The 16,520-nt window shown below is 39.5% G+C and overlaps 1 protein-coding gene across 1 annotated transcript; it reads right to left on the bottom strand.

The window, feature by feature from the left end:
- Nucleotides 1-1,993: 1,993 nt before the first annotated feature.
- On the bottom strand, nucleotides 1,994-15,977 carry ART4 (ADP-ribosyltransferase 4 (inactive) (Dombrock blood group)). The gene is made up of 3 exons (XM_046677902.1): nucleotides 15,491-15,977; nucleotides 12,982-13,687; nucleotides 1,994-4,162 (listed from the first exon to the last, which is right to left on the bottom strand). Exons 1-3 carry the CDS (start codon nucleotides 15,668-15,670, stop codon nucleotides 4,071-4,073), a joined length of 978 nt encoding a protein of 325 aa, XP_046533858.1. The 5' UTR covers nucleotides 15,671-15,977; the 3' UTR covers nucleotides 1,994-4,070.
- Nucleotides 15,978-16,520: the final 543 nt, after the last annotated feature.

Below are 16,520 nucleotides of genomic sequence, written 5' to 3'. Positions count from 1 at the left end.
TGTGAAATGACTGCAAGGAAGATGGGTGGCAGTTGCAGGGAAGTCCTCACCAGATGCCAATGAGAATGGCAGCTAGTGTAGCCCTTTGATGTTAGAGATGGGTGGTGCCTGGTTCAATAAAGATGGGTGGTCCTCAGATGCTGCTAGAGCTTGTGATGCTGGTCATCACCCACAGCGTCTCTCATAGGCATTTTCCCCCCGCTAGGTGCCACCAATCTGCCTACTCTGATGACTTCTAGTCTGCTGCTGCTTTCTAGCTTGTGGAAATGTTGGAGAAAAGCTGCATTCTTCTCAAATCTTTTACTCTTATTCAATATTTCTCTCAAATACTTTGGTTTAGGTTTTCTCATTTTCTCTCAATTCCTTCAGGTTTTAAAGAACAAAGTGGGGAAGACACCCTTGTTTCTATCTTATGCCTGGTTCCACTCCTCCTCTGACGCCATGGGCACAGTATGGTTGAACTGTTTGAAGGAAGCAAATTGGGGAGAAAAAAGTGAATTGCCATGAAGCAAAACAAAACAAAACACATGGTCATTTACTACAAAAAAATAAAAAGAAAAAAGTCCTGTAATACTCGTAATACCACCCCCCCCCCACCCCCCGTTTATCGACCACCAATGCTTGGTACATCTTGGAGTCTCTGAAAGCATCTACCTCAATAAATGCTTGTTGAATTTTACCAAATCAAGAGCTAGTTTGTTCAGTGTAAGTCAACTTGATTCAGATCATCAGACAACTCAGGCTGAGAATCCTGATTACCCAAGCACATAAAATTCTACAGAAATTTTCTTTCACTAGATTTATTTTTTTTAAAGTAGAAGTAAATAGAGGAAGGCCTGCCCAGGGGCTCAGTGGTTAAGTTCATGCTCTCTGCTTTGGCAGCCCAGGGTTCACAGGTTTGGATCCTGGGCACAGACCTACACATCATTCATCAAGCCATGCTGTGGCGGCATCCCACATACAAAGTAGAGGCAGATTGGCAACAGATGTTAGCTCAGGGCTAATCTTCACCAAAAAAAAAAAAAAAAAGTAAAGTAAGAGTAAATAGAAAACTTCAAGATAATCAGATAGGTATATTAGAACATTGAATTATAAAGATAAAAATAAAATGATAAGTGGGGCCACAATAATTTTTTATACACAAAAAGGAGAGATGCATGCATTGCTTTAATAAATTTACTATAGGAGATAAATACTATACAACCTTATAGTGTAGTCTTTTTTTAACAAATCACACGAATTTATGCACAATTGAGGGCTATTTTATCTTCAGAAGATACCCCACACCAACAGAGGGGCAGAAATGACAGTGAATTTTTTGAAACTGGTCTCTGAAAGTTTCATGAACTTAGACTTTGAATCGATTTAAATCAACGCTCCACTTCACAGACTTCTTACACCAATACTTTGGACTACGAGGAGAGGTTGAAGGAATGCAAATCACATACATTCAGCCTTCACTAAAACCACAAATCTCTATAATTCAAGAGAATAACTTCTATCTCCAGACATTTGTTCTGTAAAGCAGCAGCAGGAGAGGAAGAGCTAAATTATCTTCTTAAAAACTTGTTTATTCCCTTAAGATCATAATCACATAAATCGCAAGCCTGGAGGGCTTATTAAATATAGATTTCTGGGTTTCTAATTCCATAGATTTGGGTTCAGGCCCTGGAATTCACATTTCTAACTTCAGGGATTCTGATGCTGCTGATACTGGGAGCACGCTTTAAGAGTCAGCAATTTACGAGAATTGTCTTACTCAGAAAACTGTGATTTCTCGTGGAGATCAAATGCTTTAGCTGGCTTTTTAGCTTAACTGAGTGGCTTCAACTTTCCTCTCCAGTCCACATTACTCCTTCACTCTGCCAGACCTCTCTGTTTTCTGACCCTTATTTATGCTGATCATTCCTATATCCCACCTCTATTTTCCACTGAGTTCTTTCTTTTCCATCCATCTGTAGCCCCTCCCCTAAGCCTCAACTCTCATAGAAAGCTGGATCCACCTACAGACCAGAGGAATCTCAGTTTTCTCTAAAGCATTTATTTGTACTCATTTTTAGTGCTAAGCACTTGATACGTACCTGTCCTTCCTCTCACCCCTGGCTCCCACCCCGATGTTCCAAGGCCTCGCTCAAATGCTGCCTCCGTCTTGAAGCCTTCCTCGCTTCTCTTCCTCAGTTAGAAGAAATCTCTTTTCTGAACTCTCACGCGTGGAAGACTTGGTTTTCTCCTTTCTTTTGGTATTTCTTTTGTGACTCGTTTGTGTTCTTTTCTTAATTTTTCCCAAGAGATCGTAAACTTATGAAAGATCTGGCCTAGTTTATTCGACTTTTAATCCCCAGAGTGCTTTGTACATAATATGGCTCAATAAATGCATTGACATGGCACAGAAAAAATATATGCAAGACGTGAGGATGATTTCCTAACTCATTTCACCACTGCCTCACCAAGGCTTGCTGCTCAGCTCGTTCCTGGAGCCATGCCCCCAGGACTCTCTCCTAGGTAGCCACTAGCCTGCCAAAGTCCCTGTGCAATGAATCACAGAAACTGTTCTTGTGTATGAAAATTTTGTGCTTGCTTTATTAGATGTAGAGGCCAATGCAAGCTAGGTGACAGAGGTGCACTTGGCCCTGTTATTCTCAAAATCCCCATGTAAAGAATGATAGCACTAGATGCCTGAATTCTCTACCAGGTGATTTTATGTAGTTAATTCCCGGTTGAGTCTCTTCTATTATGACCAGGGCCTTCTGGGAGTCCAAGTGGGGTTAAATGAGCCGATTTCCACTTTCGTTTATTCTTATCCAAATCTCAGAGGGGTAAGTAGCATGGATTTCCAGAATTCAAAGGTATAGAGCTAGCCCTCAGCTTCACTCCAGTTAGCCCAATCCTAGGACCTTGAGCTCATGTAAGACAACCCCCCAATGCCCCACCTATGATGTATGCAACCTCAGAGAAGAGTTGGAGAACGTTCCCTGTTGTGAAGTTTGGTGATTGTAGTTCTTTTTGCCTAAGTGTTTGAACATAATGGGAAGCCAGTAGATCTTTGATCTTTTCTTGGTCATCAGATGTTTTTTTTCTCCTGTATCTTTTCTTTTATCTCTATACACATCCACATACTTTCCTAATAAATGTACTTAAATTTACAATGAAGGCTTAAAATCCAGTTTGCCATGAAGTCCTCTGTAAATTAACGTGTGAATTTAAATTTTAACTTTTGTAATATTTTAACAATGTGTGCAGCACCCCGTTACTGGCATTAAATGAGATTTCACTGACATCTTTCATTAACTTTCCCTTTTATTTCTCAAGTTTCCATGTTTTCTCCCATCTGAGATGTCACTGGTTTGGTCTTGAATGCTGATAAAAATCTCTGAAGAAAATTCATACCTTCGTTATGTCCCTGAAGCTCAAAGCTTTTCCATTTGATGAAGAGTTTGTTCTTTGCTTTCTAACTCAAGCTTCTTTGATTAGTTCCTATTTAGGACCACTAAATAAAAAATAAGGGAAAGTCCTTATGTTCATCATAACTCCTTCGATTGCTTGAGATAGAAACTGAATTTAAATTATTTAAGCAAAAATATGATTTATTAATTTATGTAATGAAAAAGCCCAGGATATCCAGTTTCAGGCACAGTTGGTTCTAGGGTTCATTTACTCTCATCAGGACTCAGTTTCTTTTTATTTCTCAACTCTTCCTTCATTGTGTTAACTTCATTGTCAAGGAGGTAGAGTCTCCCCTCCTGGTGGAGAGACAGCTGCTGGCAGCTGTGGGCTCGTACTCACTCTACTCTCATTAATCTCCACTCACAAAAAGGGCACCTACCCCACTTCCCATCCAAATTCCAAAAAACTACCATGATTGTATCTCACAGGCTCTGATTGGGTCATTTTTTATTCCAGCATGAATCTCCGTGTTCGTGGAGAAGAAATTACTGCGTTACAGGCCCACTCATAGACAATGAACTGAGCTGGCTCTGGGTCAACTGATAGCTGGGCAGAGGGATTCCCAATGGTACTGAGGGTGACTTGACTGAAATAAAGTAAAAGGGTACAGAGAAAGGAAACCACTTTTATGCTCTGTATTTGGAAGAGATGAAGATGCTTGTCAAAAAGGAGAGAGAAGCAATAACTACAGGAGCGGGGATGCACTTTATGCTGGAATCTGTAAAAACAAACAAAAAAAGAGATGTTTTAGGTAGCAGAGATTTTTTTTACTACCTCATTTCTCCTTTGATTCACTTTTTTGACTTAGATAATTCCTGGTAAAGATATTTGAAGTTAGCTATTTTAAAGAAAGTTTTCTCTTAAATTTGTCTAACAAATTCAGCTTGCTTATTTTGCAGATGAGAAATTAGGCACCAAGAGGTTAAGAGACTGACCTCAGGCTGCCCAGCTAGTTGATGGTAGAAATCTCCTGATTTTCCATCTCTATCATCATCAGCATTATTGCAATCACCATTATCTCCTTATTAATTATCATCACCTGCATCACCATTATGAAAACTCACATTAATTAAGTACTTATTCTGTCCCAGGATCTTTTTAAGCACTTGCTCTAAATTTACTCATTTAATCCTCACAACAAAACTACCAGGTATTTGCTCTCATTGTCTTCGTTGTTCAGTGGATAAAACTGTGACACAGAGATGTGAAGAAACTTAGCAAACATTGCACATCTAGTATGTCGTGTAGGCAGTGTTCAAATTCAGGCAGTCTGGCTTAACTATATTTTTAACCACTGCATTGTCTCTCCATATATAGTAGCCTATTTATAGAATTATTTTATTACAAGATGGGCAAAAAGTATTCACACAATCCTGCTTGGTATGTGTGTGTGTATGTGTGTGCTGCCTACATATACACATGCTTCACAGGAGGTGTGGGAAAGGTTAGCAGCCAGTTAGGTGTGGCTGATGGAAGCAAAACTGGAATATAAAATTATTTTCAGGTGTAACTACTAGCTACTAATTAAGAACAATGGAATGAGGATATAGAATGAGAGGGAAGACGGAGACCTTTTAAAAATGCTCTAACTAAAGAATGGAATCTCCTTTTCAACTAGCCTTCACTGATTTCTTCTTCTTCTTCTTCTCCTTCTCCCCAAAGGCCCCCAGTACATAGTTGTATATTCTAGTTGTAGGTCCTTCTTGTTGTGGCATGTGGAACGCCGACTCAGCATAGCTTGATGAGCGGTGCCGTGTCCAACCCCAGGATCTGAACTGGTGAAATGCTGGGTGGCCTAAGGGGAGTGCAGGAACTTAATCACTTGGCTATGGGGCCGGCCCATTTCACTGATTATTTAGGGTAGAAAAGATGTTTGGGGTAGGAAGACATTCATCTCTGTGATTGTCTCAATATTTGATCATATTGTTTGATAGGATGACCAAATGATGAAGAAATATTTTTCCATTCTTTTCACATAATATATAAAATTCTTTGAGTTTCTTGGAATTTCTATTTTGAATTCTATATATACCAACAGTAATTTTCAAAACCCCAATTTTCACCAATAAGAGAAGACAAGGAAAATAAATAGTGCATACATATTTCTGAGCTTTTGTCAAAGTTTGTGTTAAAATTGCATTATCTGAATTCTCACACAGACCTAGGAACCGTTAATACCACTTTAGCAGGTCATCTGTTAGAGTGATTCTCAAATGTTTTTTGTTTTGTTTTCTCTTCACAGAGGCTGGAGATCACAAGGACCTCCGACCCCACTCTTTCTCTCTTCTTAACGGGATGAGATTCTAATGGAGTATTAGAAAGTATTAACTGATGGTGAAACAATATAACAGAGAAAGATTATGGGTTTTGGGGGTGATTCGCTTTGGTGTTGAAGCTCTGCCCCTAGCTGTTTGACTTTGACCATGTTAGTTGCTTTCATTGGGCCTCAGTTTTCCCCTCTGTAAAATGAGAGCATCTCGAGGTTTTTGGAAATACTGTGATCACTACCACTGCTCTTCACTTTGCTTCATGGCTATTGCGATGATGCTCAAAGAAGAGACAAACATGTAGGCGTTATTATGTTGTAATTGTACTCATCCTTCAAAACCACCTCTTAAGCCCCCACCCTAATTACCAGGATATTAAAAATAGCTTATTTTAATGTTATTTTCTCAGGTTAAAGTAGCTTTTCTTTCCTCTCTTGTTACTTTTTCTCTACCACTCCTATGGTTTTTATCATTTCTACCTCTAAATATTATTATTTTTTACACAGCCAATATTTTTACTTAGAAGAAGAAATGAAAAACATCTGTGAATTAAATTAATTACAATCTACAAAGTCTTTCATTTGAGGATACCTCATACTAATTTTACTTTTGTATTTGTCTTTTCTTTTCTTCTAGACTATCCACTCAATGCTTTTTATTCCCTCTGTACCCTAGTACAGTATTTTTCAAATTGGAGGTTGTGATCCTTTAATGGTTTGTGACATCAGTTTAATAGGTCATAACCATCCCTCTTTAATAATGGAATAAAATAGGTTAGAATAAAAAACACCAGAGTTACACTGCCTAACTTTAACTATTGTCTTGTTATATATGCATTTGTGTGTGTATATTTGTATATTTATGTGTGTGAAAAGGGAATTATAATGTAAGTAGTCACCATCGCAGAAGATTGAAACTTATGGTAGCTTCTCCATAATATTTTTGAATGAACAAATACATCTCCTGAAAGCAATCTACAGAGAATTATCCTGGACTTTTTGTCAGAAAACCTGGGAAAGGATCCTACTTTTGTCACTTATAAAGTATTTGAATGATCTTACACAAACCATTTAGCCTCTCTAAACCTCAGATTCACATCAGTATAGTGGAGTCAACAACCCAATGTACAGGGTGGTTGTAAGAATTAAACAGATAATGTATGTGAAAGCCTTTTGTAAACTAAATTGCTTCATAAATATCATTTTAATAGTGTAGTATAACCTAATTTTGATCACTTCAGCTCTAGGGTATATAGTCTGGGGAGAAATACATAATTATTGTACTTTTTATATCATGAAGTCTGAATATGTGAGTTATATCAGGTTGTTCAGAAAAAAATATTCAATCTCTTGAAAAAAAGCAGAAAAAGGTAAAAATGACATGCAGTATATCTAGTCAACATGGTATTTGGAGGCAAAGTCTGTCTCTAGCTTCTTTGTATAAATCTTTTAGAATGTTAATCATTTAGAATGTTATCGAAGAAAAAGTTGGCCCTCAAAAAATGGTAAGCGTTACTTCTTGTCTCTTCTTTCATTTCTATTCTTGTTATCAATATCACTGAAGCACATGCTTGTGCCATTAAACATTATCCAACTTCCATGTGCAAGGTACTTTCCCAGCGTTTTCCAACTGTGTTTGAGAGACTGGACACCAAGTACTATCACAATATTCCCTCTAGGCAAGTCTTGCCCCCATTTTATAAATGAAGAAACAGGCTCAGCAATTGTCATTTACACAAGGCCGTGCAGCTACTAATGTATACCCAGCTCTTACAGACTCCAAAGTCTGTTCACTCTCCACTGTGCAATGTGGTCTCCCAGATTCATTCAGTTACTCATTCTTTCATCTATTCGTCTGAGAGACACTCTACTTCAAGGTGAATGTGACCCACAAATAGGGAAAACTAATTTGAGATAATTGAAGCCCAGAGCAAAAGAAAACAGGAAACAGGAAGTTAATAAAATAAAAAATAATAATGGTAATATTAATAGTAGATAAAAAGTTTGAGTACTTATCTTATGTGTTAGATACTGTTCTAAGAGCTTTTACATTCATTAATTCATTTTATTCTCACCAGAATCTTATAAGGTAGGTTTTATTAAAAAAAAATTATTCCTATCTTACATGTAAGGAAACTGAGGCACAGGGGCCGGCCTGGTGGCACAGCGGTTAAGTTCGCACGTTCCGCTCCGTGGCCCGGGGTTCGCTGGTTCAGATCCCGGGTGTGGACATGGCACTGCTTGGCAAGCCATGCTGTGGTAGGCGTCCCACATATAAAGCAGAGGAAGATGGGCACGGGTGTTAGCTCAGGGCCAGTCTCCCTCAGCAGAAAGAGGAGGATTGGCAGCAGTTAGCTCAGGGTTAATCTTCCTCAGAAAAATAAAATAAAATAAAATAAAATAAAAAGAAGAAACTGAGGCATAGAGAGATTAAGCCATTTGCCCATGTTCTCACTGCTAGTTACTGGCAAGGTTAACATGTAAAACCAGGCTTACTACAAACAATGGACTATGTTTTTCTAGAAACATGCTTAAGAATTTTGATTATGTGAAACATTTTAACAAATAAATCCCTCTTCTTTGTGACTCCAATGATTCAGAACAGAGCATGTATTTGTGTGTCTACAGATTTTTGGCACAGATTGTTTTGCTGAAACAGGCAACATTTAAGGGCAAATAATTAACATAATGTATTTTGAGTCTTCCAAGGGCATGAAAACATCTGCTTCTATGGTAACCAGTATGGGTCATATGAGGGATGAGAGAAGAACTAGAAGGAAAAGGTGTTAGTTTAGAAAGTCTTAAACAATTTTTCTTTTGCAAATTCACTTCCTTATATGTATTACGCTGCTAATTTGACTGTTTGACTGTCTGAAGGCAACAGATTCCTGGGAAATCTTTGAACTTGAGAACTTCAGTGACAAGTTAACAGAACGAATTTTGAAATAAATTGAAGGACTAGAATGCTCTTTAATCTACTGTCTCTTCACTGGGAGAATTAGTGTCCTAGCTGGCCAGTTCTAAAGGTCTTCATGTTATCTTTCAAATACCACATCTGTCAGATTAAGAGGGAACAGGAGAGGAAACAAAAGTTGTCTGCTCATAGGGACTTTCGGGGACACAGAATAGCCTGCAGCTTCTGCTAGTGAAAAAACGGAAAGGATAAGAAACAGTCTCCTGAGATGACTCCAGTTTCATGAGGAATTCGATATCGGTACTCCAGAACACCATCCGTGAGCTCCCAGGCTGAGGTGAGTGGTACAGTCCAGGAGATTGGTTGGGAGGAGTAAAGCGGACACTAGCAGTTATCTAGAAAATCAGGTCTGAGCAGAGTGCCGAAGGGGAGCAGAAGATGCCACTCCAAAATATGCCTCTTTGGCATAAGGATTATTTTTGAGCAGAAAGCAATCAAGACCCAGCAGACTCAGGAAAAGCTTTCTTCTTCCCAATTAACTGCCTAAAAGAGTGTGGAAAGAGGTCCTGCACCAGGAAGAGAGCTATACCGGAGATGACTTTCTCACCCGAGAGACTTCTCTGTATGTCAGGGCAAACATTTGCTCACCAAACATTTACTCTTCTCCTCTCCCTGTGAATTGTCTTCCTCCCTTTTGAAGCCCCAGACCTTTATCCCTTTCCTTAGCTCAGGATGGTGTATAAGCCTCAAGTGCCTGGCTGCCTTTGAATCTCATATTTTTATGGGGCTCCCATACATATGAAACTAAATTTTTTTTTCTCTTGTTAATCCTTTTATTACAGGAGGATCTCAGGCAAAGACCTAGAAGGGTAGAGAGAAAACTATTTTTCTTCCCCTACAGTACATTGATCTTAGTCCAAACTAGTGAAAGACTCCTAGATAAGAAAAATGCTCCACTTCCCTCCTCCCATTGTTCATGTATGGATCAAACCAATACTGCTTCAGGATGTTGGGATAAATAGAGTATTATTTATCAGTTAACAGACATGGCTTAAAGTTTCAGACATAGCTTACTCATTGCAAAAAAACACTGCAGCTAATAGATGAAAGCATTCTGAAGCCTATCAAACTTTTTCTTTTTAATCAGTAGAGTTAGGTGGATATTGGTTTTGTCCATTCCAAGTCTACATAGTCTTTTTATCCTTCACTAAAGTGACTGTGCTAACCATCAGCCAATGGCAGATTAGGCTCAGGTAAGGTGAAACCAGAGGATGGAGCAGCTTTCTCTGCAACCTTCAGTCAGAGCCCAGAGTCAAAGGAAAAATGACATCCCTGCAGCTCGAGCTCATTCCTTTCCCTCTTACACCCTCCCAGATAGCTTTATACCTATGCTGGCTGGGAAGACACTTCAGTTCCAGCTCTTGGCCTATCATCAATGTCTCTGACCAAAATGCCACCCTCTGGGAGCAGTGGTATTTTTATTCTGCCATTTACAATCCCTTTTCCCAAAGCCAACCAAGCTGCTAATTGGTGAATTTCTAGGAAAAATTTAGATATAGTAATTCACATTGAAAGTGACCATATTCCAGGGCATTTACGTTGTGGCTGCAGCTCCTTGCTCTTGACTAGGGGTTGAAACTTCTAGCATATTTTTTCTTTCTAGCAAATATTGGAACTGCTTTTAGTCAAATGAGTTATATGGTCACCTGACCCAAGGCCAGATCACTCAAGAGATGTGAAAGAGAATGCTTCATTTATTCATGCACTTATTCAGTAAATACAGGTTGAGCATCTCTATGTGCCAGGGGACTAAAGTTAATAATAATTAACACTTATTTACCATTTATTAAATGCTAGGGAATGTAGAAATAACTTATTATTTTATTTTATTTCATTTTATCTTCACAAGAGCCCTGTGAGTCTCTATTCTGATGCTTACTATGTAGATAAAGAAACTTAGAGTTTAAGCAACTTGACTGAGTACACAGCTAAAAAGTGGTATGAGTTGAATATGAAACCAGACAGAGTGGATCTGGAGTCAAACTGTCTGGATTCCATGCCAAGCTCTTAAATACTATGTAGTCATGGTCCTGCCCACAAATGGCTTACAGAGCAACACAATGTAATATGCATGGCTACCCCAGCTAAGCCTTAACTCAAAACCCAGTTAAAGCTGCAGTTTAGTAGTTTCGCCACAGGAAACCAAAGATGTTTAGTTTTGTGGGGAGGGTCTTGAGATATTTTTCTTTGAGATGTATAGAGTGGCAGAATGTGGATAAGAGTTTCTGTCATATACTCCTCTCCCTCACTTTCCTACTCCTTGACATAAATGTTTTACAACTCTTCACCTAACAGATTTTACAGGGTTCATTAATCTAGTAGAAAAATTGTCCATCTCAACTTCATGAGAAGAATGAAGCAACAGTGTCCCAGTCAGTCTTGGTTCCAAAGAATCCTGGAACCTAGCTGTGAATGTTCTCACTTGTTATCAAATTCTTAGTTTTCTTCATATTCTACTCTGGTCTTTCATTCTCCTCCGCAAACACTAATCTCTTGGGTCTGTGGAGCAGACACTCGTTTTGCTCACATTGTGCCTGCCTGGCTGCTGAGGAGAGGAAGGAGGAGATAAAGGTGTTGATAGTCGCCTCTCCCCAGGCCTGTGTTTGCAGATATGGCAGAGGGAGCAGGCCCTAGAACTCAGTGTGGATGCCAGTTTGAGGACCTTTGCAACACTACGACCCTGAAATGTTTGAGAATTGCAGACAGCCTGAATTATGAACAGCAACAATAATGACAGAGTAGAGAAAGCATCAGAGGTATTTCAAAGGTAGACACTGCAGCTGAGTTACAGGTAACTGTGAGTATGGACGAATGCACGTGTGGATAAGGACCATCTTCTTCCTTCTGAATCAAACAGGACACGGTATTTGCTACAGAACCACTGCTCTGTGAAACGACTGTGGCTGCCAACATTCAGGATGAAATGGAATCAGTCACACTTTTTTGTTGCTCTTAAGAAGATTTGCCTTGAGCTAACATCTGTTGCCAATCTTCCTCTTGTTTGCTGAGGAAGAGTCACCTCGAGCTAACATCTGTTAGTATTATTCTGGAAATGGCTAAGTCTGTTGCCAATCTTCCTTTTTTTTGCATGTGAGCCACGGCCATAGCACGGCCACTGATGAGTGGTGTATGTCCCGCCCAGGAACTGAACCCAGCCTGCTGAAGTGGAGCATGCCAAACTTAACCACTAGGCCACCGGGGCTGACCCCAGCCACATGTTTTTCTAAAAAAAGAGCTTAACAATTTTTATTTTGTATTGTGATATCTCTAATTTCTTCCACTTCAGTTCATTTTTCACAATATCATCAGAGCTCTCGCTAAAGTACTGATCTAATTGATGCTCCATTGCTTAAAAACTTCTAATGACTTCTCCTTACCTACAGCATGAAGTTCAAAAGTCCTTAGCTTGGAATATAGGAGATTTTACAGTTTGGCCCCATCAGAACTCTCGTGGCCCAGTCAATCTCCTCCTCTCTTTTAACTCCTAGCTCTTCCTAGTCTTACACATCCTACATTCCAGCCATCCGTAATGATGGAGATCCCCTGAAAATCCCAGGCTGTTTGAAATCTCTGTGATCCAGCATATACTGTTTTCTGCTTGGCGTAACTTTTCCTCTCTTCTTTCACTGAAAACCCCCATTCCTACTTCAAGTCCCCTGTGGTCCTCTGTTGTAAAGCCTTCCCCACTTTCCCCAAAGAGAATGAGTAGCTTCCTGCACTGGGCAGCCATATTGCCTAAATATCTGGTGTATTACCTAGTACTTTTGTGTATAAACACCTGTTCATATTTCCATTTCTCATTAGACTAAAGATCCTCCCAGGATAGTTATTTTGCTTTATTTGTTTTATATCACATGGGGCCTCTATCCTAGTTCCTGGATTATAGAAGAAGGTTAATAGATAAACATGCATAAATAAATCTTGCCTCCTCCTTTACTTTTAGCACTCCTTCTTCATGAAATGACCATGACAAAAGAAAAACGTTGAGGGAGAAGGTAAAAATGCTAGATTTTATGCGCTTTTTCAGTAGAGGTTTGCGCTCTCTGTCTAGAATGCCCCACACATTAGTGCCGTTGCAGAAACACATTTTCCTAGAGATAGTTGAGGAGAAAGAAGAGAGGGGAAATAGAGAAATAAGGCAACATTTCTCTACTCTTTCAGTTCTACCATTACTAAAAGCCAATTTTCTTGTTTTTGGCCTTTTTCCACCAAGCCCACTCAGAAAAATAGCTTTTATAAAAGAATAGTGCTCTGTGATCCTGATAAGAGCGGATTCAGCTTAGATCAATAATAATACCTTTTAGTAGCTGACAGTTATATGTGCTCTGGTTCCCAGTTGATCGCAACTGCAACCAATTTCCTCTTGGGTGGTAGCTCATATTTACAACTTTAAACAACTCATAGGGAGGGACCAGGACCTTCTTGAGAGAGAAGTCTTGTAGAGGTGCACCCAGGCAGGTAAATATGGTAAACAGAGTTTCGTTCCCAAACTTCTGTGCCTCTTCTCTTAGAAGGGAGGTGGAGAGGAATTGGCCAAATCGAATAATGGCGCCTGTGTAGGCTTTCCAGGAGACATTCTTCACCTCATGATGCACCTCATAACACAGAGAGTCATTCTTCCTGACAATGTCTTCCCTCAGCAACTGGATTGCAGTGGTCAGGTAGTAGTGTAGATATTTGAAACAGAATGAATGTTCATACTGCTCTGGAGACATAGCAGCACTGGCCATGGCTCTAGCAAAGTCTGAGCGAACGTTGTCGTTTGATGAATAAAGCAAAACAGCCACAGCCTGTGTGATATTCATGTTCTTGGGGAGAGCTTTTTCTTGATTCAGCAAGGTTAAGTGGGCTTTCTGCCAGACATTGAAATAATTCCTACTGGCTTTTAGTTCTTTTGTGAAATAATCTCCTTGATTTAGTGCCTCCATGACCTCTTGGCTGCAGCCTTGGTACTGATCATCAAAGGAACCTGGTGCCAAATCAAAGTCGATTTTAATTGCAACCTGTAAGCAAAGAAAAATTTTGATTTTAATTTTTCAGATCAGATGGTGAATGTGGTGGCAGATTTGCTATATTCTATAAGGCCAAGTCTTTTCCTCGAAACCAATATTTGCTGAAGTAAGGTTCAGTCATAGTCATTACACTGCTCTAGTCCTTTCTGCGTCAGTGACCTGTGTTAGAGATTGAATTCAATTAGGTAAATATCACTGAATGTTCAAAAAACTCATCTCCCCAGGGAGGAAGTGACCCTTTTTGTATCACTGAAAACTGTATTTTTGCATATTGGTACTTTGAAGAAAAAAATTAATAACCTTAAAATTTAATTATACTTTCTGTTTCCTCTACTGACCCCCTTCACATTCTCTCACGGGTGTTTTAAGGAATATCTCTTTTATGGATACCTAAACCCTGTATTAAGTCTTTGAACTTTATTTAAGAAAAGACTTAAGTGATGAGTAATGTTGGGTTCTCCAAGAGGGTGCCCAGTAAATAACAACCCTCTCTTCTGCCCAGATTTTGAAAACAATTAGAAAAAAAAGAGCAAATATGAAGGCTAAAATATCATTTTTACTACTGAACGAGGCCATGTTGGAGCACACATCTTTAGGTCTGATGGTAAGTGGGCTTGTTAAGAGTAAACCCCAGAACGAGGCAGCCTTGTCTGCTCAGCTGCAGGCACTATTGGATTGTGGCCTCCCCAGGTAAGATCTTTGTCATGGAGGAATGCAGAACTCATGCCCTTTGCCATCAGGCTAACTCCCAGGAGAAAGAAGAGTCAGGTTATTCTTCCTGATGTTACCACCAAGTAAATTTGCCCGCCTCCAGGGGAGCTGTGTGAGGAAAAGGATTGGACAGTGGTCAGGAGTATGCCTAGGAAAGTCCTTCCTCTTAGTAACCAAGAGTGGGAAAAAAAATATTTTCTCACGGGTAGCCAATTGAATATTACTTATTGATGTCTAGTGGGTGTCAAACTGAAGTTAGACGTTTGAATACAAGTTCATTAAGTATTGTCAGTCTATCATGTAGAGCCATATTTTCAGTTTTCTAAATTCCAAGATATTTCCTTCTTGGCAAAGAAATGATGCTTTTCTAACAAACAATATTCATTGAAAGATATTTTAAGAGATAACATTCCATCCAGTCCACGTCAAGGGCGTTGCAGCTGGAACTCAAAAACATACCATTTGATATTTTTTATCATCTTATTTAGGATGAGAAGTCATCCAGTTATGTGCCAACTGGAACGATTTTTTAAGACTGCTTAAATGATTTTAACCAATAACTCTTTACAGCAGGTTTATGAATAGGTCTACAGAATCTATTTAAGCGAAAACAAAACAAAATCAATAACATTATGTCTGTCAAATATAGAAAACTCTAAAACTTTAATATGTTACTAGATCTCAAATCTGTACTCAATCTCTTAACATTAGGTTATTTTTCATTATATAGAACTTTCGGTTATAATACTTCTTTAGAGTCGATCCATATGGTACTGTCTAAAGCCAAATAGACCTCAATTATTTTGCATTATTTGTCCTACAGAGGTAATGTTTTACTTAAGTTTTACGGAAAATCAAGAAAATAATGCCATAAGTCTAGCTCCCATAATACCAAATTTGTAGACTTAAAGAATTCCACAAGTTTTAATAGTTGTTTTCAACACTCTTCACTAGCACTATTTGTTAAAATGCCTGAATGAAATTAGATCCCAAGTGACTGAAGGTCATTTAAAGGTTGTCACCAGCAGAATGCTCGATTGAAGCACTGACCATAAAGAGACCACCTCCTCGGTTGCACCCTACCTCAGAACTCCCCGTGGGTCTCTGCAGGCCAGACAACAGCAGCAGGAGAAGCTGCCCTCTAAGGAGCCAGATTCCCATGGCAGGGGCCGCAGAAGTTGGGAGAAGAATCCTCCTGCATCTGTTGGTCAATGGACAGCCTTTGCTTGTGTTAAAAGTACTTCTTCGCTCTTGCAGCTTCATCCTGAAATGAAGTTCTCAGATTTCTCCTTTGGGGTTTTCTTTGGGTGAGTCTCAGCAAAAACTTCCCTTGTTTATGTCTATCTTAAGACTCCTGTGGACCACCACCAACCGGCACTTTTTCCGAGCGAAGAAATCAACTCCAACTTATTTGCAAAACTGAAAGCTCTGTGAAATAGCCAGACGTATACACCAAATAAGAGGTTCTAAAGTGAACTTGAGTTAGTTTCCAATAAAAAAAAATCCCCTCTCTAGTCTGTATGTGGAAGAACTCCAAAGGTCTGTTGAAGGTCAGGCTCAGCAGCCCAGCCTTCACTTTGTCAGGAAGGCAGAAGAAGGCATGCGCTGTACAGTGTTTAAGGCCAAGTGGCATTATCTTGAACTGCAGGCTTCCATTGCAAGTGATATGATTGCCTCATGCAGGTCACGGGAAAGATGCTCCCTCCAGTTGGGCCTATGTCTGACTTATCTGATGCTGCTGACAGGCCCTGCCCAGCATGGGCTGTCATGAAGCAGCACACCTTTTAGCGTTACTGTCAAAGAGAAGGCTCTCTCTGCTGCTTTTCCATGGTGCTTTGAAACTCTCCAATCCAAAAATTATACCTGTCGGGGTCATAGCTCTTTACTGTTTTCTCTTCTGAGGGCTTCAGATCCTCTATCCACATTATTCAGTCTATTATGAATTAGATTCATTGACTACTGTTGCAAGATAGCTTCTAGACAGCTGACATCAATCAAAAGTAGGTTCCAGCATGCTAAATTAATCCAGTGCAGGGGTTCTCTTCAACATTCTCTCTTAGGCAGTTCCCTTTCTAGTCTGAACATCCTCCATTTCCAATTCTTGGAATAATTG

This window comes from Equus quagga, chromosome 1 (assembly GCF_021613505.1).
Source record: "Equus quagga isolate Etosha38 chromosome 1, UCLA_HA_Equagga_1.0, whole genome shotgun sequence".
Classification (NCBI taxonomy): domain Eukaryota; kingdom Metazoa; phylum Chordata; class Mammalia; order Perissodactyla; family Equidae; genus Equus; species Equus quagga.
This window is presented reverse-complemented; position numbering and strand designations above follow the sequence as displayed.